This window comes from Rhopalosiphum padi, chromosome 1 (genome assembly GCF_020882245.1).
Source record: "Rhopalosiphum padi isolate XX-2018 chromosome 1, ASM2088224v1, whole genome shotgun sequence".
NCBI classification, from domain to species: Eukaryota; Metazoa; Arthropoda; class Insecta; order Hemiptera; family Aphididae; genus Rhopalosiphum; species Rhopalosiphum padi.
This window is the reverse complement of record NC_083597.1, coordinates 69,155,098-69,181,484: the sequence shown is the minus strand read 5'-3', so window position 1 is coordinate 69,181,484 and position 26,387 is coordinate 69,155,098. Positions and strand designations below refer to the sequence as shown.

The 26,387-nt window shown below is 24.5% G+C and overlaps 2 protein-coding genes across 6 annotated transcripts; one reads left to right on the top strand and one right to left on the bottom strand.

Moving 5' to 3' along the window:
• Positions 1-272: 272 nt before the first annotated feature.
• On the bottom strand, positions 273-7,002 carry LOC132931791 (dnaJ homolog subfamily B member 13-like). Its single transcript, XM_060997805.1, has 6 exons — positions 6,935-7,002; positions 6,542-6,763; positions 5,873-5,999; positions 4,820-4,955; positions 1,746-1,908; positions 273-518 (listed from the first exon to the last, which is right to left on the bottom strand). Exons 1-6 carry the CDS (start codon positions 7,000-7,002, stop codon positions 338-340), a joined length of 897 nt encoding a protein of 298 aa, XP_060853788.1. The 3' UTR covers positions 273-337.
• Positions 884-26,387, top strand: LOC132931788 (alpha-tocopherol transfer protein-like). 5 transcript variants are annotated; one of them, XM_060997799.1, is made up of 9 exons: positions 884-953; positions 13,883-13,964; positions 14,029-14,266; positions 20,635-20,818; positions 22,161-22,320; positions 24,048-24,303; positions 25,405-25,515; positions 25,611-25,713; positions 26,069-26,387. In XM_060997799.1, exons 4-9 carry the CDS (start codon positions 20,686-20,688, stop codon positions 26,221-26,223), a joined length of 918 nt encoding a protein of 305 aa, XP_060853782.1. In that variant the 5' UTR covers positions 884-953; positions 13,883-13,964; positions 14,029-14,266; positions 20,635-20,685; the 3' UTR covers positions 26,224-26,387. The 5 variants fall into 5 exon arrangements, with proteins under 5 accessions (XP_060853782.1, XP_060853781.1, XP_060853783.1 ...); XM_060997798.1 differs by lacking the exon at positions 884-953 and adding an exon at positions 4,483-4,526; XM_060997800.1 differs by lacking the exon at positions 884-953 and adding an exon at positions 7,424-7,441.

Sequence of the window (26,387 nt, the reverse complement as noted above, 5' to 3'; positions counted from 1 at the left end):
TGCATAAATTAGGGCCTGGTAACTATGTAAGATAATATAATTTATTGAAAATAATGAAATAAGAAATGTTATATCAACGATAATTTGTTTATTATGACTTGTATACTAGATATAATAACGAGAAAAAAGAATGGCGAGAATAGGATTTTTTTGTGTATTTATTAGAAACAAATAACAATTACATAGGTAAATCAATTATAATTATATTTTATTATTTTTTTTAAATTTTTAATGAATAATAAGAATTTATTTGCTACAAAATATATAAAGAAAAATCTGAAATATTTTATAAATGTAATATATTATACTACACCATATTTGTTCCATAAATAATTATTTATTTTCTCAAACTTCTAAAATCTTCAGTTTCCGAAGGGGTCTTGCAAATCATTTTTTTTATTACACAGGGATCGCGTGGTATCTGAATTTTAAATTGTAGTACGATGTCACCCCTCTTGTCACAATTTTCTCTGTAGGCTGGCATTCCTTCACCTCGTATTATCTTTCGATATAATGGTCTATAAATAAGTGTAACAATTACATTAGTTTTTGTCACATATACTTTATGTATTATTTTGTTTATTGTTAACAAAAATAATAATAACAATCTTAATAAATGGCAATTTCAATGATGATTAATACATTTTATAATTAAAATTTAACAATAATAATAGGTGTTATGTATATAAGTTTTCATTCTATAAATTCTATTGCACGTAACATTAGACAATGTAAATTCGTCCTTCGTCACAATTGGTAAAATAAAAACAGTTAGGTAAATAATATTAGTTATGTATTTAAACATGATTTTACAAACTATAATTATTATCAAAAATAAAATTGTATGCCAACTCACGAGACTGTCATAAACATTTTTTAAATAAGTCAGTTAACTTGAATTTCATTTTAGTACCTAATTGACAAGAACAAATTCTATCGTTCGTAGTTCGTACGTAAGTATTACAATTATTATTACTGAAAGCTATAATAGGGCATTTATTTATAAGTATTTTTATAATTTTATAATTATTTGTTTGAGTTTGACATAAATTTTTTTTTCATAATTTATAAATTCTACTTCTAAAAATTCTACATATTTTTTAATTTTATTATTTATAATTAAATAGTAAAGTAAATATATTTTAATAGGTACATTATTATTTATTTTAAAGTAAATTTTATATTCTTAATTTATTAATGTTATTTAAATTTTTTATTAGGTATATAATAACAATAACAAGGACATATTTTTTGAATTTTTTAAATATTTTTCAGTAACGTTTGATATTTTGATAAAATTTAATAGCTTAAAAATTGGCTTTTTAATTCCCTTTTTTTAAATTCTGGTCATATATTAATAAACAACATTTTTTTCTTTGCCGGTTTTTTTTTTAAATTGCTTGATAAGAATTAAAAATGTTAGGTAGTACTAAAATAATAACAATAGGTAATAATGATATATTGATATATATTAAAATTAAAAAATATTATTGGTAATAAAACAATTTATAGTATCAACAATATTATTATAAATATTAAATAAATTATATGGACAGTAAACCTACTAATTAAATATCAATAACGGTCCAATGATATTTTCTTTAGTAGGTACTTAAATAAACTACGCACCTCATAATAAAATACTAAAGAAATTAAAATTAAAATGATATAATTTATTTTTTTTACAAACATAAAAATATTTAAAGCCAAGACTTAAAAAAAAAATATTATAGATAGGTACGTACGTTATCACTTGTGTGATATTCACTCTTAATTGTTTGTTATCTAACGTGTGTACTATGAATTGAACACCAAACATCATTTCTTCGATAGTTACAGTGTATGTGCTTATCAAATCTTGTCCTCTCCTTACATAATGTTTATGTGGTAAATCATTGGTGATAAAAACTGACAAAAAAATTGTAATTGATTGTACAATGATGATATTATACAATATTTAGAACTATAGGAAAAACTAAATGTTTTGACTTTTAAAGAATAGTAGCTGTATGAAATAGATAAAAAATTGATACAGGATTGAGTTTTTTTTTAAATAATTATTATATTTATTTATTTGCAACAATAATAATGTATTTTTACATATTATAGCAAAACATTATATATAAATCTATAAATTAATAATATTGAAGCACCACAAAAAGCAAAGCTTATGCTAAAGAAGCAGATTCTTAAAAGGAAAAAAGAAATGTGAATTAATATAAGTATAAGCATAACAAATTATAATTAAAAATAAAAATTACAAAAAAATATAAAGAGACTTATTTAGACTATACAAAAATAATATAATGGAGCATCAAATAGGGGACAAAATCTAATAATATAAGGCCAATAAATAAAATAGATATAGACAATAAGCGATAGATATGAGATACTCGTAGATAGTACCTAACTGAAATTAAATACAATCTAAAATTTAATTTTTTGATAAAAATTTTTGAAAGTGGTTAAATTCTTAAAATTATTTAAATTAATATTCAATGAAACACATAAATGTAATCCAATGTAAAATGTACAATGTCGACCAATCACCAAACATTTTAGTACAATTTGGTAAGCATATATTAATATTTCGTTTAAACACTTTAAACCTAGCATAATCTATGATTATGATTAAATTTTAATACTAAATGTTTATGTTTATATAAATCTATCAGAAAAGAATAATTATGAATTAGTTAAAAGTTTTTTACATTAAGTGCATCATATATTATCATAGTGATAGACTGGTATGGTAAATTTAATCAATATTTTATAACAAAATTTATAGTAACATTTAATCTGGATAAATGGATATTACAGGTTCCTACCCAAATTGATAGACCATAAGAAAAAAAATTGTATTAGGGATAAATAGATAATTCTTTTATAATAATTATTAAGTATTTATCTAGTTTCTTTGAATATGTAGAAGAATTTACGTAAACTATTATTAACAAAATTAATATGCCTATCCCGTTTTAGCCTATAATCAAGAATTAATCCAATATATATTTAATTTCTAATACATTTTCAAGATTAAGACAATTGAGACTACAGGTCAAATTACCATTTGATATACAATTTAACAAATGAACTATTAAATTACTATTTATAAAAATATTGGATCAATGAAATTCAAAACGAATAAATTTTGGTTTTGATAAATTCAATTTTCATTTATTCATACAAAACCAAGCATAAACAGTATATAAAATATTATTAGACTCAAATTTTTTTTTATTAGGCATGCATTTTCTATTCGATTTTATCTTTTACCTAAGTATTTTTTTTTTAATTATTACCTATTGTGGAAACATTTTAGAAACATGCCCTATTTATTGAAAACTACATCGTACCGTATTTATGAGACATAAATATTATACATTACCATCTATGATATTATTATTGTTATTTATCTATGCAATTTAAATGAACAGAAGTATGGTGTATTTTATTAAAATTAAAGTATAGATACCCTAGATACGAATATTTTTCGTTTATTATTACAATATCGTTAATATCTGTCTTTTTATTTCATTGGTGAATTTAAAAAAGGTAATTGTAAAAAAAACTGTCTTAAATGATATTGAGTACTAAGTACTAAATCTTCATAAATTTATATGGATACCAAGGTACCTACTTTAAAAATATTATTTGATCATTTAACTAATTAACGTTATTTACATAAACTATTATTTTTATTTATTTTTTAAAAATCATGTTTAAATTTAATATTAATTATAATTGGCAAAATTTGTTTTTATGTATTTTGATATATTTATTATAATTTTTAACCTATAATGTTAAACATGTAATAATAAATAATAATGACAGAATTTAACAATTTCTTAGTGAGTATACTGAGTTGTTATAACTTATAGGTACTTAGTACTTAATTCTAAACTTAACCGCCAGGCAACAACAAATACCTACAATATCAACATACCTAGAATATAATACCTACCTACTATAATATTTCACCACAATTCAACATTGACATATTATTAAATTATATTGAAATTTATCTCACGGATGATTAATTATTCTAAGATAATTAGCAGCTAGTTATATGAATCATTTCTTGGACATTGAATTCTTTACTTAAATGTCATATAGGAAACACAGGAAACTTTAAAATTTTAAACTGTGTACCTATCAAAATGACCATTTTTTAATGTTTCAAATACAATATCCGTTAAAGACGCGTGCATCTCAAATTGTCTTTAGATTTTATATACTTTTTTTTATGGTAACGATTTGTAACTTGTAACTTGTTACAATTTAAATTACTTTCCCTGCTCTTTTCATTTATTATTTTAATAAGTTTATTTATTTATTTACTCATTTAAAAAGATTAAGCATTATTGTTTATGTAATATAATTAGAAATAGTATACCCAATAAGTAAAATACGAAGTTGAATAATATCAGTAAATCAAAAATTATTTAATTTTGAGTCTTATACTTTTCTTTTTAATATAGATAAGCATAAGGCCATACCCAGAAAAAAAGGCTATACAAATCATAGTAAGTGGTTTATAAAATAGTTATGAAATAATTTATAAGTTTGCGTACACGCCAATAAATAAATATCATATTATAATTATTTAATCAGTACTTAAATGTATTATTTTTAAAAGATTATTTGAAAGTATTCTATGTTCTGTTTCTGTATAATAATATTAAACAATTTATACCTAGTATAGTAGTATACATATTAATTATTATAGTTATACAACTTATATTAGTTAATAGTTTAATATTTACTTAGTTCAACTACAGAAATTCAGGTATAATACATCGTTACTCAATCCACTTACTTACGGTTCTTCCATCTGTTAAGTCATGAACAATTTCACTGTTAATCGGTAAGCCTCTAGGTATTCTTAAATTAGTCATACACTGTGTTCCATCACTTTTAGGAATATTAATTTTTTTTAATGCTCCATAAAATATCTATAAAATTAATTTAATAATATTATTAAAATTATCTTAATTACGAAGATTAAAACTTAAATATTTTTATATGATTGGATGGCTTACAATGATATGTAGTGCATATTATATTACAATAAGCACATTAATAAAATAAGAATCTAAAATGGCTAAAATAAATACCCTAAAATATCACCTAAGAAATAATTATCTATATTTTAATCTACTGAATTCATTAAATTATTAAAACATGTGCCTGTACAAACTACAAATAATGAAAACTTTGTGAAAAGTTTAAAAAAAATATATTATTATATATACGTAGATATAGTAAATGTTATTATGAATTAGATACAATGAAGTCAAAACCATAACATAAAAGTATATAAGAAAAATAAATTAATATTGCGTAGTACATATAATTTTTTCAGTATTATTACATAGTAATTAATTTAATATCGATTTAAATTTGACATTGGTAGTTGCCAATTGGTACCTAAATAAAGAGTAATTGTAATCTTGGTCATCTGGATCATTGTCATAGAACCACTATTTTCATCTTGAAATAATGAAATATAATACCTTTTTTTTTAAACTAAAAATAAGGAACGGGTGTGAACTGTTTACCAAATAAGGTACCTATATAGTATATATTATCATATAATGTTGGATTCATACAAAACTATGTATGTTTTAATTCTTGAGATAATTTTTTCAGGAATTTTTTCAACACAGTAATATTGTGAAATTAAAAAACGGGGATAGTAGCTAGTAGCATATAGGTCTACCTGAATTCAAGCCGCATTCTGACACACCGAATATTTTATTGAATTAAAATTAACACGTCTATTATAGTGACCCACTCGTCTACAATATATCGCTCCGCTCGGAAACTAAAACTATGCAAAATCTGCTAAATAATATTTTATTATACTTACTTCGTTCAATGTTAAATAAATCGGAATCTTTTCAACATCTTGTTTAATACCTACATTTATTGTTGCCTTCCTGTTTAATAACATGGATATTATATGAGCATACGGATTAGTGGATCCATAAACCGATCTTAAATCATAAAAATAAGTAATATTTATTGTATTATATAATTTAGAAGTCTTAATATAGTTATATAGAATCGTAAAAAAAATTGTTTTATGACAGTTAATATTTCCTAAACATGTTAAAAAATACAGATTGCTTTTCATTGACACTTAAAAATAGATTCACAAATTGAAATACAAATTAGTGTTATCATTTATTTAAATGAAACAATTAAGGTTAGGTATATTACTTTAAATTTGTTAATTGATTGTATAAATCATTAAAATCTCCCTTTGATCGAAGTACGAATAAAAAAATTGTACCTATTAGACATTTAGATGCCTATAAAAGTTTTAATTTAAATAAAATATTCATTATATCTAAATAATAATTTACTATAGGTACCTAATTTAGTATAAATAAAAAAAAATTGTTATTTATTTATAACACGTTAGTTAAATACCCCGAATTTTAATATTTAACAGTTAACATCTACAATCACTATTCTGTATTCACTATAGAAGTTATTAATTATTATAAATGTAGCATATATTTATTTGTATTACTTGTACGTTAAAAAAATATCACCGTGATACAAATACCGTCTCATATCTTTTTCTTTGTTAATAAATACGCCCAATTTTATGGCTTGAACCCCAAATTGATCATGCATCTCACGCCAAAAAGCATCACTAAGAACGTCAAAAGCCTCGAATGCAATAAGTCTACAAATTGTTTGATCTTCGTTTAATTTTTCCATACCATACTTATGTATGATTTCCCGAAATCTGTACACGTATATTGTATAATTAATATAAATTACATTGAAATAATTATAACATTTAAACAAATTTGTCACTATCAATTATATAATATTATAATTAATTTTTCTGTTTTAATAAATTTATATAAATCAATATACATTAAAATTATTAAGTATAGTCAGTATAGGTACTTACGCGTTTAATATATCAAAACTCGAGGAAGTTCTTTTTAATCCTAATACACTATAGTAATCAATATCCATATTTACGTGTTACTTTAAGAAGTAAAGTTATTGTTTTTTAAATATGTTAAAATTAAAATGTTTGTTGTTGATATAATATTATATGGTATCTAAGTATATATTATATAATATTCTAAATATTTATGCTTTATGCATTTTTTACCAGAAATTCAATAGTGTAACAATTAGGTAACTAACAAAATTGTATAGGAACTAATATAAAATCTAGAATATTATATTATAATAGGTAGATGTGTTTTGTATTATTACTCATAACATATAGGTTTTTAATTTTCATATATTTCATATTTATTCTATAATCTTAGGAAAACAATCATATAAGTAGCCACTTTTTACCATTAACCCAATCATAATAATATATTTATACTAGTGTTTTTCCTTTTAGGAAGTGCTAAACAATTTTATTTTCTCAAAATAACTCAATTAGGTAACAATATATGTAAGTACAATTTTTTTTAAATACCTATTACCTACTTCTTTACAATTTAAAATTGGATAAAGATGACATTTTGGAAATTACAGGATTCTTGATTTGATTCCAATATTTATTGATATACATAAATGTTTTTAATTTCCTGCAATAGAATAAATGTAAGGATCTACATTAATGCAATCGTTTTAGGTGTTATCGGAATAATGTCGTGGATTTATATTTATTAGATAATTTTGTAGGGATTAGGTGATTTCAAAGCTTAACAGGATGGGCGCTCAATTATTAGTACGTTGATTTTTTGGTTGAAAAATAAGTTTAGAATTATATAGTATTTGTATTTTTGTATTTATACATTTTTAGATATATATGAGTTCTACTAAATTTTTAATAGAAGTAAACTTATTATGATATTGTTTAATTAATTTTTTACTTCATATTTTTTTTTGGAGGGAATAACATTTATTGGAAAGTAAAAAGGTTACAATTGAAAACTCATTACTGGATAAAAATAATTGTTTTTAAATCCATACCTTTATATAATTCCTATCAAAACTTCGCTAAATAAATGTAATTAATGCTATCATTAGCTCTTTTACAATACAGTCAATTTATCAAATTTATTATTTTTCTAAATGACACAGTATGTATCCAAATACCTAATGCATACTAACACTTAATTATGTTTCTATCTTTCAATACATTCTTTGCCGTATATAGTTAACAATGTCAATATTAATTTTATAAAAATATTCTTTGATGATATTATTTTTGTATCTTAGAATTTTGTTATGTAAAATTAAATTAAGTATTGTTTATAGGTATTTAATTTTAAACAAGTAAGTTAGTAGTGGAAAACTTGTAAGTAATAATTTTACTTAAATGTGAATTGTTTCATTAGAGTATGAGTAGTTATAATATAAATAAGGGATTGATTATTGTAGCTCATGTAAGAAATGGACAATGGTTCAGATGATAATATGAAAATATAAAAATATGAATGGAACGTATAATTTCAGTGGCGCCTCAAGGTGTTCAAAGTAGGTGGTGAGCAATTATTGCAAAAGTTTATTTAAAAAAAAATATTAGTCAGTTCTGAATATAAGTGTAATTAGAAAAATATTTATTAGCCTTTTTTAATTTTGTTATACAGTTTTATAAAATAATATATTTATTATAATATTACATATTAAGTAGGTAAGTATAGTATACCTATTTTATTTATTATCACAACAGACAACATGCAATAACTAATAATATTACAATAACAAAAATACTAAATTTTTTTAAATGCAAGTGTTTTTAACGCGTGCGATCGTCTGACGAGTGTGCAGTAGGAAGCTGCACACCAAGATCTTAGATCACATATAATTACCGCTTTCCCACTCGACAACTTAACGTATTTTACACGGACAGACGGTGTTCAGACAGCTGCACACCAGTTGATGTGTATTTGTTAGATAATAAATACATTTTAAGAGTATAATAATAATTGTTGTGTTTTTATGTTTTTAAAATTTAATTTTTTTATATAATAAAATATACAGTATGACAGATACTGTAATAAAATTAATTAATTATTATACATTATTATTAATTCATAGGCGTAAATAGGGGGGGGGGGCTTGGGTGGAATTTAGCCCCTCCCAAAATTTTTGGGTAAATGTATATGCTTATAAACATATTATATTATATTATATTATTATTTTTTTTTTATAGTATTAACTTTATTTTCACTAACAATATAAAAAAAATATAATGTTTCTTATTATAAACAAATAATCATTCAAGTCAGTTGTAAATATCAATAGAAACAATAAATATATTAATAAATAAATAAATTAATTAATTAAAAACAATTTGCTATAAAACATTTTTAGGAATCTAGCCCACCCTAACTTAAAGGACTAGTTACGCCTATAATACATTTTCAGTATTATATCTATATTAATCTACGTGGTGTGCGCACACCTATAGGAACTACTGCCACTGCCTAATTTAATTGATGGATACGTTTACAATCAAACAACTTATAACCTATTTACTATTTCACTCATAACATCTTGTAGTTTCATATTATGTAATAACTGTTAATTAATTAGTTCTAAGTTGTAGATAATTTTAATTTTAATTTTATATATTGTAATATATCATAAAAAAACGATAGCTGTTTGATAGTTAACTGTGTAAGTACGTACGTATATCTTAAATATGTATTGAAAAATTAATTCAATAAACATAAATAAGAAGTTATATGCATAAAGAATTATATTATTATACTATCAATATGTCACATTATTATATTATACATTCCATTTTAATTCCATAAATTATAGTAAATTTTATTAGAATCATTAAAGTCATAAATTATTATACGTGTTTAATCCATATAACTTATGTACAGCCGTAACTAGTCCTTTAAGTTAGAAGGGGCTAAATTCCTAAAAATGTTTTATATGTAGCAAATTTGTTTTGATTAGATTATTATTTATTGTTTTTATTGATGTTTACAACTGACTTGAATGATTATTCGTTAATATGAAACATTATACATTGTTTTTCTATTGTATGCTAAAATAAAGTTAATAGTGTTAACACTAATATGTTTATAAACACATAGTTATTTACCCAAAAGTTCTGGGGAGCCGGAAGCCCACCCAACGCCCCCTTTAGTTGCGCGGTTGTGCCTATGGATTTGTTTCTGTTTTGAAAGATTCTATGATATAGTGTTATACTGTTATTTTAATTTGTTATTTATCGATATTGTCATTGTATACTATCGATAAATGCTTTTATGGACACCTAGGTATATGTAACGTATTTGATTTGAATCGTTTGATATTTTGATAGGTAATATATTTTTGTATCGCCTCATGCTTTAAAATTAAAATATTGAAAAAACATTTTGTTGAGTATAGATGTAAGTAGTTCAATTATTCATCTTGTCTTTTAATTTGTTAAAAAAAAATAGTTTTTACTATAATTGATAACTTAAGATCGATATTATGCCGGGTCGTAATAACGATTACCTATCATAGTTTAATGAATCAATAGTATAGGTATTCTCTTAGTGGTCAACGATTGAACCATTAATTTAATCATTGTTTTTATGCAACTCAGCAATAATCATGCAAAATGGTACATTAGTTGTTTTGTATTACCCGTTTTAGAGTCGATTAGACGGAGACAGTAAATTTCAGTGTATCATTCTGGTTATTAGGATAATTATAAAATTAATGATAAAATTAATTATTACGCAACGTACATGCATATTGACAAGGTTGGCCGTGAAATGTAAATATAAATTAATTTATGTTTAATGTTCGAAACACGTTTGAGTAAGCATGTGTTACTAGAATATATACACCTATGCCATGTACGTTTAAAAATAAATTTAAGTCATAACTCATAACGAGTGCTAGGTAAATTATGTCAATTAATATTTATAGAAAGGTCTATTAGTTATTAAGTAATACTGAGCATTCAAGTTCAAGCACCCATTTTACATTTATGATTAATGATTTTTTAGTTGATTAAATGTATTGGTTTTACCATGGCACTAGATTTTTTGTTCCGGGGATTCTAAATGGAGTGATGAAGGTATTGATTTTACAATAATGTGTTTCTATTTTTATGACATGTCATTACTTTTCGAGACAATAAAAATGCTTCAATTTTAAGGATGGTTTCTGGTAGTAAATTAGATATAGTAAGTCATTGTGTGGGAGTGGGAGGGTTGAAAGTAAAACATTCCCAGTACATTACAAAATAACCCCAAAAATCAATAAAATAAATTAAGGTAAAACGGGAATTATACATTTTCATGATTTTGAAGAATTTTATAAAAGATTATACTTACATTATAAATTATAATGTAAGTATAACATATTAACGACAATAACGTGCGTCGAATAGTAACACGAGATATGTTAAGGTTAGGTACAACTTAAATACTTACAGCCATGTTTAACTTTTCATGGAACCAACACTAAATTACTAAACTGTATTCTTATAACTAAGTCCCGGATTTAAATGCACTTAAAACCATACAAGTATGCTCTAAAAAAATAGCCAAAAATGCCTTTAAAAAATTAATTTTACCACAAAAATGACCTTAAAATGCCGTGTATTTTTTATTCAATTTTTAATTTAGAAATAAGCTACAATCATTATTTATTATTTTATTTAAAAAAAAAAAAACTGAAAATTTGAAATGATGACTTTATGCTGACACGCTTACGTTTTGGCCGTTTTAGGGAAATATTATTCATTCTAAACATACCAAAATATAGATTAAAATTTATGTAAAATTAAAATTCTAAGAGCCTATTGTACTTACTAAATTTTGAGCATTGCATTGAACAATAATATATTGTTTAAAATTAATATGTTTAAACTTCAAAGATCTTCAGCTATTTATCGTATATTGAACAGATATGCATTAAAAACCAATAATGCTAAAAATACTCTAAAAATGAAAAAATGTCGAAATATGCAAAAAAATGCAAAATACAATTTGTAGCTTTGAAACCCTCGTTACATGAAACGAATTATGTACTTAAATCCGGGCCCTACTTATAACTTTTATATAGACACAAGAACAACTATATATGGGATCTTGTATTAAATTTTCAAGTATTTTGACCAAGAGAATGAAATATAATCGATATTTATAGGAAAAAAAAAATTTAAAAATCAAAATTTTTTTTTAGTTTAACTATGTATTGAAAATGATAATATTATAAAACATTGGTGAAAATATTAAGCACTAGTGTAGCTGGAGTTCAATCTAGAGGGGGCTATTTAAAGATTTTTATACACCACAAAATATCGTGAAGATTAGGCTATAACGCCTATAATTATGATTAAAACATCACCAATCAAAAATTCCAAGGGGGAGAGGACTATACACCCATGGCCCTCCTATCAGCTACACTACTGATTTAAAGTATATACGAATATTCGTTTTTGAATTACAAAAAAAAAAAAAAATATTGCGTAAGGAGAAATAGTTACGGCATGAGGTGAATATAATATCACCCCTAATATCATAATAATTTGAATTTCAAACGGTATAGGTAAAAAAAAAATTAATTTGACTTTCTAGATACAATTTTTTTTTAATATAGATTAAAAAACTTATAAATAATCTTATATTAAATTAAATCTTAGGTGTAACAGACATTTTTTATGAATGTTTAATTACAATATAATTTATAATTTTTAAGATTTTGACGAATTTTGTTCTAATTCTAACTTGAGATGTTTATAAATAATATTGTGAGCATAATTTTTTTTTGTAATTGGGGAATAAAATTTTATTAGTTACCTTGTATTAAAGTTTCAAATATTTTTATTCATTTATTAATGTTTTAAACTAATTAATTTAAAAATTGTAATAAAATATAAAATTAATTATTTTGTTAAATTGTTATTTTTATAATTACATCATATTAATAAATATTTGTATATTTTCAAAAACGTTAAAAGTTTTCGATAAAATAACCGTTAAACGAATAAACCCGCGGCCTGTATAATATCAATAATGTATAAAAATATTTACAAAAACACAATTTATCTTTAAAATATAGTGGTGAACATGCAACCAATTAAATTAATTTTGTTTACACACAAATATTTGCACCTGAATTTACATAACAACACATTTTGTGGTTTTAACGTCTAGTTCTATATGGGACACGACCCACAAGACCTCCATTGGCTCCATTTAAATATATTACGCCTTAGCCACAAATCAATTTCGATTATACCATATATGCAATCTCTTGAAATATTTAGTATTTTTCCGTCACTGTTGAGTTGAGAATAATTAACTTACAACCAACAAATATTTCTTTGGGAAAACATACCTATCTAGCGGCTACTTCTATAAAATAAATACGTATCTAAATATATTGATAATATTATCAATAAGTAAATAATTATTATGAAACTAAATACATATCTATTTTCCGTTTATTGTTTTGAGGTTGATTTGTTCTAAACTATACTTCCGTAATTACATTTTTGAAATGTAAATGTTTTGTTTATTTTTAATGCAATAATACAATGTAATTCACTGCATGTGTACGTGAACTTATGTGTGTATGCCGTATGGAGTTAATATTTTACAATACTTATAAGCACAGTTATACTGAATCACGTTATATCTTTGTTAGAGTTTCAATGATAAATTTGTATCGATCTTAATGCTCTTAGTTAGTAGATATTACAAGTTTTCTATTTAAATGGTTTATTTTGATATATATTATTATAGATCAAAGTACACTTGTGAGTTTATGCTATGGTATGTAAATTTAATATTTGTGCGAAATCCCAAACAAATTGTTTACAACAATATATTAATTTTATATAATATTTTTTTTAATAATTGTTATTTTGTATAATAATAATGTTATAAACATTATACATTTTTTAATAATATTTCAGAATTGGCGAATACCGGAATATAATAATAAGATAAATGGGATAATATGAATGTAACGCGAGAGCAACTGTGGGCAGGAATAAAGTAGACAAATTATGTTCTAATAATAATAATATACCTAATTTCTTAATACGTATTTTTCGTCTAGCCTGTTTTCCGAATCACGCGAACTATTGTTTACATACGATATTCTGCTGGATTAACGACACTCTTAGTCTAACGTCTGAATCGGCCAATTTATTATTGTTTTTGCGATCGGGGGGCCAGTAAAAGCATCATCACTAGCAGCAACAGGAGACACGCGCGGCGATTCTAGTAACAGTCCAGTGCAATCAGCCGTATACGCACAGTCAACAGACCGATCACTTTCGGGAAACATCGTTCAGGTTAGTACGGATAAATGTCTGTAATACAATATTAATTTATTAAAATATTTGCAACCGTCCATGTAATACGAGATAGTTGTTGATTATGTATTACAATAATATAGTATGTGGTTTGTATAATATGATGGATGTGTTCTATGCTTTTGCCTTTTGCCATATTTGTTCGTCACCTAGTACTTACGTCATTGATTAAATATACATATTATATTGCTTACGTCATGTCCAAATCGCGACGAACCGTTTTTACTTGGACACGACGTTGGTCGTGGTGCCGGTTGTATGCGTTTTATCGTTAGGGAAAAAAAACTACCGTCAAAAAATGAGTCGCCCGTGTTTACACACTTGATGATATAATTAAGACATAGGAAATTTAAAAAATAAGTGCTATAGTCAACAACGATATAATTATCGTAGATACTCACTTTATTGTATTCTTTGGTACCTATAAACAAACAGCTATCGATGTAGGTTATAAGTTTTAACGTCATATTATGTACACCGTGAGATATCCCTTCAGCATTCATAATACGTTTGTTGTTTATGGAGTATGGAGTTGAGGAGAATGACGTTGTTACGTCGTCCTGCGAATATCCCACAAAAAGGTACGTCGTGATATTAAGTTTTTTTTTTCATTGAATATAAAATATCTGTCCGAGCGTTTCAATATAACAACAAAAAGTTAGATACGATCGATCGAAGAACTGTAGCGTACTTATATAATATAATATATGAATATTTTTACGTTTTTGTTCTAAAACATTTTAAGTTTAATTTTAATTGTCAAATGTGTAAATTATTAATTAAATCATCATCACCCATAGCACAGTAATTAATATGGTATGAAAACTAACAACATTTTTATAAATATGACTAATCTGTTTAGCACAATAAATAAGCAATTAAATAAGTTAACATCGTGTTTTTCACTCGTTGAATTCATAACAGATCAAAGAATTTATTTGTTTTGAACAATTGAACATAAAACAATAATATTGCGTTTTATAACATTATAACATGCTGGAAGTGGAAGAGTGTATAATTAAAACAGTAAAGATGCTGTGATAAATTAATCAAATTTTATTGTTGTCTAAGAATAATACATTTAGTCGTTATATACCTATACATTGATTTATTTTATGGCACACATTTCTGAGAGCGTTGGAATGCTTCAAAAGTTCTATACACTAAATTTGTAATATTTATAATACGTCATGGTATGGTAATACGAGTATATTTGAGATTAATTTAATATTTAAAAATGTATGAATTTTCTTTACAAACAAAGTTGTAAAAGTTACATTTTTATAAAATTAATGCAAAAACAAAAAATAAAATAAAATAATAAATACACGTTGTAGATATAATTTAATTTAATCATATATATTTTTTTAAAGATCAGACTATTGAAAAATTAATTAATTTTAAATATTTAAGTTATTGTTGTTTAAAAAACTAATATAAATTATTATTATTACTATACTATACTCGTACATACATTTATTTAAGTTCTTCGCAAGTAATGTATGTCAATTATTTAGAATTTTTATGATAATCTTAAAAATTAGTGTTAATAAACTAATACTTATAATTTAATTATATATTTAAAGTTTTAGTAGATGGGTTCTTGGTTTTGTTATAACATTCATTTATTGTTGTGTCTATCTGATATAGGTATATATTATAGAGTGGGTAATAAGAAAAATGCTTTTATATATTATATAAATCGGTTTTTATTCACATAGGTGGGCCATAGATATACATATAATAATAAACACAATATTGATAAATCTGTATAAGATACATGTATATAAAATATTGTGTAATGTTAATACTATATTGTATCAACATTTTATAACTATATGTATAATGTTTAATTTTAATATACCTATACTCGTATATTTTTCTTATGTTAGCTTATACATATTATTACTAATATCGACCATCAAGTTTTCATAATGACATATTAGCAACACATAATTTAAATAATAGTTGTGTTAGGTAGTTACAGTTTCTATTTTTAGTGAAATAGGTATAATTAATAATTACCTAACCTAACCTAACCTAGGTAGGATATTTAAATATATATGCAAAATATTCTAAACATTATTTTCCTAGGGGTAATTTGTTTAGTACATAAAATAATTTTAAAAGATAAAACTTATTTGAAATTTTTTTATAACTTTTTTTATTTTTAGAGAACTTTTATTATTCATTATTTTATGTATTATTTATATTAGTTATACGTATTATGTTTTTGTTTATACATATATTAGATAAAAACAACAGTCAGGGAAATAAAATTGTGGTCATGTGATGATTTATATATATATATATATATAAATAAGTCATTTATTTACGACTTGCATTAAACGTGAATCGTGATAACTCAAAATTACTATTGTGTAGTACAATACGATACTAATAAACAAATAACGTAAATACATTTTTATTCAACACTATGTAAAAATATTTTTTAAGAACATTGATTTAAGTTTTGTTATACTATAAATGCATTTAATCGCATTTTTTTTTTTTACTAATAAATAATTATATTTTCATAGTTAATATAATATAATAATATAATAATAAATACATTCTATTTCAGATATATGATAATATAGACCTGTATATGTTTATTAATATAAAAATACAGGCACATTTTTAGTGATTATTGAAGCAGTGTAAAAAATTAATGACAATAAACATTCCTAAGCATTTGATGCAGAAAAAAAAAGTAGCATTTAAAATAAATATGTTTTTAAGCAAGTTTTATTTTATTTTTTTCGCTTTTTTTTCTAATCGTTCGTAGGTTAGTTTAATCGATACATCGTAACAGTGGTGTATTTACGGGGGGGGGGATATGTTGGAATAGATCCCCTTCTGGTCTTTTTTTTACTGATAGGTTTAATAATGTCGTACATATATTACAGAAATACAGAATACAATTATTGAAAACGCTACATTTTTTTATAATATTGAAATATTAAGAATTTGGAAATATTATGGTTGATTCCCGTAGTCAGTCAATACACGACTTACTGCTAAATATTATGTATATGATTGAAAACAATTCGTATCGTAAATCGTAAAATTCGGTCAATCGTCATTATTGTCAATAACGATCCGGCTATTATCATGCTTTTAATAATAAGCGTTTAGTTGCTATTTCAAAACATATTGCATGGCGAAGGCATGTATATATAAATAGGCATTCTAAACAATAGTTTTTAATAATTAAATGGAAATATGAAATTAAAATAATAATTAAACATATAAACACTAAAATAAATTTATTACTTATTTTTATAATATTTATTATTGCATTAGTTTATTTTTAATCCAGCATAATAATTTACTACTCATTAAAGTCGAACACTTGCGGCCTCGCGCTAGTTCCAGTGCCAAACAACCACCTAGGCAAACTAGCCAGTTGCCCAGCGGCCTTTACTTTCCCGGGGCCCAGGTTCCCAGCCAAGTACCAAAAAAGGGCTCTTCTTTAGTAGCTATATTATATACCTAATACTATATTTTTCTGTGCACCAGAAAAAATATCAATTTTTTTTTGTCTTAACAAATTTTAATAATAGGAACCTCGATAAGTTCTTATTACCTATTATTAAGTAAATCTTTATTTAAACAATTAAATAATACGTTTACTATCGAAAATAAAGCAATTATAACAATTATTTGTAATAATAACGCATCGGTATAGTCTTACATTCACAGTTTACCAATTGCGCCTTAAATTACTTGTTTATATACCAATTGCGTTCTAAATATTTTAGGGTCGATAGATCAATTGCGCTCTATACATTTAATTAGGGTCGATACATCATACATGTATTGGTGCACTAATTGCGTTCAAAATATTTTACAATACCGTCAATAACTAAGGAAAATGTATTAGTTAGTTATAATTATTACATAATAAATGAAAACAATAACCAATTATTTTGTGAGTATTAATACATAATCTAATATAATATAAATAAATAAATAATTTTTTTTTGCATTTTACAAGTTATTTTTTGATCATCAATTATTCAAAATTAATTACCAGTTTACAGTTATTTTACATTATAATTCGTTTCATAAAATTACCGATATTGTTATAAAATATACTATACCCACTACCTAGTCACTTTAACCAGTAATCAATTGATCAATAAATAAGTTTTAATTTTTAAGCATTTTATGTGTTATATACGCAAAATTGGTATACTCTATACTCATCCTAAAATACAAAGAGCGCAAATGGTATACTCATCCTAAAATATAAAGAGCGCAATTGGTACACTGACCTTAAAATATAAGGAGGAGCAAAATTGGTGTATTGACCCTAAACGAAAATTTTGTGTTAGGTGCAAATTGGTCCTTACACTAGGGCTCCGTTGTGGTTTAATTGACTTATAAACAAATTAATATTTAAAAAAATTCAAATTAAGTTTAATTCTTTTTTAACATTGAAATGAAATAAAATGCATTTTTACAAAAATTATCTTTTATCGATAAAAAATAATAATTGCTAACAAATCCCAACCATAAATGTAGGTGAATTTACGCTGTAAATAAATAATATAACATAATGTTATGAATTTATTAATATATATAAAATATACTTCTAACGAGAAAAAATATTACTAGAGAAATAATTGGGCAGGAAAGTAACATGATTTAGATGTTATATTTTAAGGTTACTACCGTCGACTTTTCTCGTAATCCAGGGTCAGTATTCGGATGAATATAATTTGGTTGCGTCACCATCAGAGTACATAATATTATGTTTCCCTTATGCTGAAAGTAGTGACCGTCGGCGTGCTAGTCATAGGCGCTCGGCTGCTGACGCTAGATTCATTTCCACCTACTCACTACTACCTTCGATGTCACTCACATCCATCATGATGTGATAAAAACCTGTACTTCCGTGTAAAGTGACGTCGTCATCCTGGTTGTCGTTATCAATCTGAAGTCGAATAATATTGCTCATATTCGACTATGTCCGTCCAATTTTGTGTCGTATAGACACTTCTCACGGAGACTCAAAGATTGTTTCCATCTTGTTTCCAGTCAATTAATGCCGATAACTGCAGTATATAGACCTTCTTATCGATAAATCTAAAAGCTGCTCACAATATTTTCTGTTCAATGAAATTGACTTCCCGTCAATCGTGGACAAGTCACGTAAAGTATCTTTTTTCATAATAGTTATTTTTTTGATTTTTTCAAAAAACTATTTATTTAAAAACTATTTTATTTTACAGAAAACTACATAGATTATTTGATTACACATTGTTTTGTCGAATAATTATGATTTTATAAGCACGTTCATCTTGAGATCTGAAATGAATTGTTTTTATTGTTTTCTTATGATTTAAAATTGTTTGCTAGGTATTCAAGACACCACATAATATAACATAAAACAATATAGGTACCTACTGATATAAAATAAAATACGATTTTTTTTCAAATAGACAATTGTATCGTTATTCGTTGTATATTATGATGTGTATTCAATCGTTAAAATTTTATATTTTTTCCCCTGTGTCAACGGATAAATTTAGTCGTCCTACACTCCTACCCTCTTACTACAATACATTTTATCAGTGTGGTCAAAATCATTCTCAGATATAAATAGGTACATGAATGTTAGGTTATAATTTAATAATAATTATTATTACTATTGGCAGTCAAGGAAGAGGACTTAATCTTCATTAATTAATGAGATGGTATTAAAAAATAATTATAATAACAAGTTCTACTGTTCTAGTCTTAATTATTCGAGAAATAATCAATCGCACCTAATATAACTGCGTAATAATTTCAATAAACCTGAAGTGTTTATAATAATATGGGTATTATAGTATGCATGAAACAATGTAACATACATTCGGATAAGTATTTTTAATTTTTTTTCCATTATAGAAATTTATGTCTATTTGTATTTTATTATGTATTCTGTAATACTTTATAGGTATACATTATAGTTTACATAACAAATGGTATATATAAATACGAAGAAGTATTTAATTATAAACATAGTTTTTTTACATTGATTATTGTGCCTTAGGCTTATGACTTGTAAAAACAAAAATATTAAACAAATCCATCAAGGACAGATGCTACGATTAACCAAGTTTTCTTTGATACCAAAATCAACAATATATATTATTATTGAATATAAATTGTACCAAATGTTTTGTAGTAGAACTTATTGCGTAATAATGTAATATTATATGATTTCTTCGCACGTAGTTATTAAATATTGTAGGCTACAACGTTAGCTAAGTTACTATTAAAATACATTATGTCAGCATGACATATATTATGATAAAACTATAAAACTATCGTTTATTTAATGGTATTCACAGGGACAATTAATTACCGACTATTCAGCGAATTCAAAAGCACTTATAAGAACAATGATTGTACCACTTACCGATGTTCAGCTGAAAGAGATTCAAAACTTTTGTCCAAGATCAAAGGTCGAAATTGATCAAGATGTAGACATCGTAAGACACTGGTTGAATAAACAACCACATCTACCCAAAACAAGTAAGTACAAAGTTTACAGTAATATCGATTTTAACTTATTCGACATTTTGACGTCCGTCATATTAACACGGGGATAACAAACCGCATTAAATCGAAGAGGCTAATTTATAATAGAGATGAGTGAAGAGATTACGAGAAACTAAAAAAAATCAATCTTAGGATTGATTACTGAAAAATTAACCTGAATGTCTTATTGTATTGTACGTTTAGTGATATTTTTTCAAGTTATCGTCACGATAATTTATTATATAAACTAGTTCTGTGGTCTATACTACGTAATAATAGTATATTAATAAAAAATGGATTACCCATATTATCTTTAACATAATATTATTATTATCATAATTATATTGCGAGGATAAGTAAATTTAATACGAATAGTGCATAAATTGACCGGTTAGTAGTCGTAATATAAGTTAAAAGGCATAATAGATAAATACCGGAACTCTATACAACACGAATGACGAATGTCTTTTGATTATATGATCAACATTCGAGTTTATATATAGATATATATATTGTAGATAGATATATTTATATGACTATATATATATGTATATAAAATAATAAATAGGTATAAATAAAGCAGAAGCAGAAGGTTATTCTAAGGTATTTCTTTGACAAAAAGTGTCGTTTGTAAATTATAAAAATATTATATTATGTGTATTTATTTATAGATGATACGGTTTGAAATTTTTACAAGTGTTGTATCGTGTGTGGCTTTAAAAAATTAATTTGGTATGAAACAAAATAATAATTATTAATATATTTTTTTTTGGGGGGGGGGACGTCAGAATAAACATAAATTTATGTTCCATTCAGCGCGTACATTATTACAATATTAATCCATCACAGACAAATATATAATATCAAATCGAGAATCGAGTTACAGCACTTAAAGACCACACAATCGTCATACTTGTTGTCAAACGTAGGACCATAATATATAATTAATTATCTGTACATAGAAATTAAAAATGAAAAATAACTAAACTTGATATGCCTAAATAAATGGTTAATGCAACAAAATAAAAACTTGCAAATTAAATTACTTTCATAATTTTAAATACTAATATTAATGTTATCCCATAATTTAATTTTAATTGTTTGCTTATCATATTTTATAGTTTTTAATCTTTCTTTATCTCGATACATATATGTAAATATTAAGTATCAAACTAATATTAAGAAAATTGTTTATTAGATAAGTATTCATGCTTGTGGGGCCCATTACTCTGTTGAAAAATAAATAATAAAATAATATATGAATTTAAACCATCCTAAATTACAGATTATTAACACATTATAAATAATAAATTTAATTCTTTATTTTTGTTTTCAGGCGATGAATTCATAAAAAAAGTTTTATTTAGCTTAAAATATCGCACGGAAAAAGTCAAAACTGTGATTGATAATTACTATACTGTTAAAGAATTATTTCCTCAAATTTATGGAGACCTAGATCCAACATCAGAAACTTTTCGAAAACACGTAGAAGCTGTGTAAGTAGATAGTATCGCATAATATTTCATAATAAATGACATATAATATTATTACCTATTTGTTTATAAGTATAATTTATTATTAATTAATAACAAAAATACCTAACTAATAGGAGCAGGTATGTATTTTCTTATGTATTTTAAATCACATAGGTATAGATAGTAGGTATTATAGTTATATATTTTAATTATATTAAAAAGTATGAACTAAAATTCTTTATATTTTGTGGTCTAGGTACTAGATAAGCGTTAAAAGAATATAAATAATATCTATTTATAGGTTTTTTGAACTTCATTATTGTATGAAATGTATTATTTTAGTTTGCAACAACAAATTCATACTCCAGTTACATTAACTCACGCAGAACGTCTATTGTTCTATTTTTTTTATACACAAATTATTGTATCAATCACGATTTATGTGTGTCTATTACTCAAAACAACAAAAGGAACGTTAATAATTGTAACCTAAAGTAAAAGTAAACACGGATAATTAATAAACAAAGATAGATTCACCATTTGGTTTATCTGTATATCATATTATTATAACTTATACGTCATTTATTATTTCAAATACATCTATTATTTATATTTACTGAACTTACTATTGAATATATTATGTATTTCTTATTAAATTAAACAAAAAAAAAAAATATTTTAAGCCATATTAAAAATATATATAACATATTAAATCTATAAAAAAAGTACAGTTATAAATTAATAACGAATACATGCTTTTATAAATTTAGTCATCTAAAATCCACTTAAAAAAAAAAATAATTAATCGCTCGATCTACATTAGTTTTTAATAATTATTGAATTTAAATGCATTGCAACTATTTCAAATTATAAAATTCATAAATCTGAATTTTTAAGGATTTAGCACTGACAATATTGTACCATTTAGATATGAGAGATAGTATTATAAAGTTATAATAATTTGAAGATGTTATATTATATTTTGTACGGAATATAATATATATCTACATATTGTATACAAATTAACTAGTAGGTAAGTAAACGGTAATTGAATAGTTTATTGGGATTCTTAGAAAAATATTAATTAATTTATTCACACGTCATTATAGCAGTTAGTTATATTTTTTATAAACAATTATTGTGAAAGTATGAATGTGTACAAATGAGTACAGTGTGAATGTATTATAGACATTTAATATAATATATAAATTATAATATTATTATACATCATACAATGGTATATTTTAATGATTGTTTTATAATTATTTTTTATTACATCAAAATGAAATAATTTTGAAACTTATAATAATTTACTTGTTGAATCTCTCGGTTTTCTCGTTTAACAGATAACATGAACAAAAAAAAAAGAGTTACCAACAAGATTATTTTACTTTCCTTTTCAAATTGGGGCTGAAGTCAAAAATCAAAGAACTATTACTAGTATTACTATTCCAAAACGTGATGACAGACACAAAAATAAAAAAAAGACACATCATTGTAAAATCAATAAATTTATCATTCCGCTCAGAATCTAAAAATATTATATAGCTGCAGTGTAAAAGAACATATATCAAATTGTATTTACTATTTTATTTTTAAATTAGTTGATTTTAAGCAAAATCTGTTTATAGTTAATTAGTTTATATGATAAATATTAAATTGTATAACTTATCGAAAAGCAAAAGCTATAATAATTTGAATTTATATAAAATATAACTTTTTAATTCGTTGTTTTTATTTAATTATAGTTACATGTTTCCATTGCCTAAACTCACGGCGGACTTCCACAGAGTGCTCTGCTACCGAATGGCGACAACAAATGCGAAAGAGTTTTGTCCTGATAGTCAATTGAAACGCAATGAAATGATGTGGAATTGGTTGTTCGATGAAGACGAATTGACATTAGGAGATATTTGGATATTCGATTTAACAAACATGGAGTCCATGGCTCAATGGGCGCACTTCAATCTCAGTTTTATGAAAAAAATTCTTAAAATAAATATGGTAATTTTGTTTATTGATTATTAAAACATTATAATATATCGCAATCGCAGACAATACATTTCGTTTGGTAAAACAAAATAAAAACCTGAATGATAATTTAGCAAATTCATAGGTTAGTATATACTAAGTTAAACATTATAATTCACTGACAATTATATATATATATATATATATATATATATATATATATGTCTTTTTAGATTCTGAACGGAGTGATGAATGTAATGATTTTTGTGTGTTTTTTTGTTTTTTTTTGTGCCCGTTATCGATAGGGCTAGGGACTTTATGTCCTAAAAAATCTTAAAATATGCATGCATTTATGCCCTAAAGAATCTCTAAATATGCTATTAAAATATGTATTTAAAAAAAGTATATCTGTAATAAATAATAATAATATTTGTAGTATGATCCATAATTAGATAAATTTAATATTTATCTGAGATAATTATTTTATTTTATTCAGATTTGTTTTCATTTTACATCGAGTTGTAGTCTTAAATAAAATGTTTTAATTTTTTTAAAAACACAATTTAAATTGAATACATTTGTATATTAAACACTTATAATAAAATGAAAAATGGTCAAATATGCAAAATATACAACATACATTTTAAATATAAACTCGTATTGCTATGAAACAAATTTCTATATTACTTAGCTATGTTTTTAATGATTATTTAAAAACATGCTAACTCCTAGAAGTCCCAAGGCCTAGTCATCGCGTTTTGGAGTAGTAATGGTGCTTTGATTTTTAACTTCAGCCCCAATTTGAAAAGAATCTAGTTGGTACTTTGGGGGTCAAAAGTAAAAAATTTCTAGTAGTTTCCAAAAACGCCAGGAAAAACCAAAAAAGTAACGGAAAAACGGCAATTTTTATGCATAACCAGTTTTCAACAAAATCGATTTTTTTACTATACATTTAGTGTAAAATTAAGAAAAATAAGAAGTACCTATTATGTTTGACATAAAACTATTTTAATTATATAATCATTATCGTCGATGGTTCAATATATTATTTTGTCTGTATGATATGTAATTAATGTTTTAAAAGTTGTATATTATATATATAGTTGTACATGTATATATTGGATTTATTTTTAGGAAGCAAAACCAGTGAGGATCAAGCGAGTTCATTTTGTAAACATAGCACCAATAGCTGAAACCTCGCTTAATTTTATAAAACACTTTTTCCCGCAAAAATACAAGGATAGAGTAAGTAAAATATAAGTCAATATTATTAAAATATATTCATTGTAGCGATTAAATTTTATGAAAATAGGAGACCTAAACTTTCACGTTTATTTCAGATCTTATTTAATGCAACTTTCGAAAGTCTACAAGTCCTATACCCAATTGATATGTTTCCAAACGAATGGGGTGGTAAAGCTGGAAATATGGCTGAACTAAGTCGTAAGTGCTTTACAAAACATAAATAAAATATTATCTTTGTCATTTTGTATATTTAAACTAAATTTCTTTGTATATCTAGCACCTTCTAATATGTGCTACTGAACTGTCTGTCAAAGAAATTTAGACATATTTAAGTGGGGGTTGGGGGGCATTGGGCCCCAAGCAGTAAATTTTTAATTTTAGAGAGCATTTCGATGTAATACGGTACTTATAAATTTTTCTTACCTGGGACGCAAAATAACTAAATACGTCTGTGCTGTCTGTACTTATATTATATGTGCCTACATAAAACGTTTAGATAATATTTAATTTTTTTAATAAATATTGCATTCATAAAAACGTTTATTCATTACAGAAAGAATGCACGAAGAACTAATAAAACGTAGAAGTTGGTGCATTGCAATGGAAGGAATGAAAGCCGATTCTAGTAAGCGAATCGGTCAATCTAAGACAGCTGATAAGTCAATTCTGGGCGTAGAAGGAAACTTCAAGAAACTTTGTTTCGATTAAACACGACGAGATGATAACTATTACCTACACGATTTTATATATATAATAGGTACAGTGTACATTATGTTAAAAATCTAAATTTTAGTATTGTAATTATATTTGTACATGTGGTTTATGGTTAGAAAATCGGTGATCTAAATACAATAACAATGTATAATAATTTA

What these genes read in the sequence shown, in the direction of transcription:
- LOC132931788 (XM_060997797.1), top strand. Translation starts at nt 19,412, where the DNA reads ATGAAATTGACTTCCCGTCAATCGTGGACAAGTCAC. An exon ending in GTCAATCGTGGACAAGTCAC is followed by an intron (nt 19,448 to 20,634) that starts GTAAAGTATCTT and finishes TGGTATTCACAG; the next exon opens with GGACAATTAATTACCGACTA. An exon ending in CGAAAACACGTAGAAGCTGT is followed by an intron (nt 22,321 to 24,047) that starts GTAAGTAGATAG and finishes ATTTAATTATAG; the next exon opens with TTACATGTTTCCATTGCCTA.
- LOC132931791 (XM_060997805.1), bottom strand. Translation starts at nt 7,002, where the DNA reads ATGGATATTGATTACTATAGTGTATTAGGATTAAAAAGAACTTCCTCG. An exon ending in TTTATTTAACATTGAACGAA is followed by an intron (nt 4,956 to 5,872) that starts GTAAGTATAATA and finishes TTAATTTTATAG; the next exon opens with ATATTTTATGGAGCATTAAA. An exon ending in AATATCACACAAGTGATAAC is followed by an intron (nt 519 to 1,745) that starts GTACGTACCTAT and finishes ACTTATTTATAG; the next exon opens with ACCATTATATCGAAAGATAA.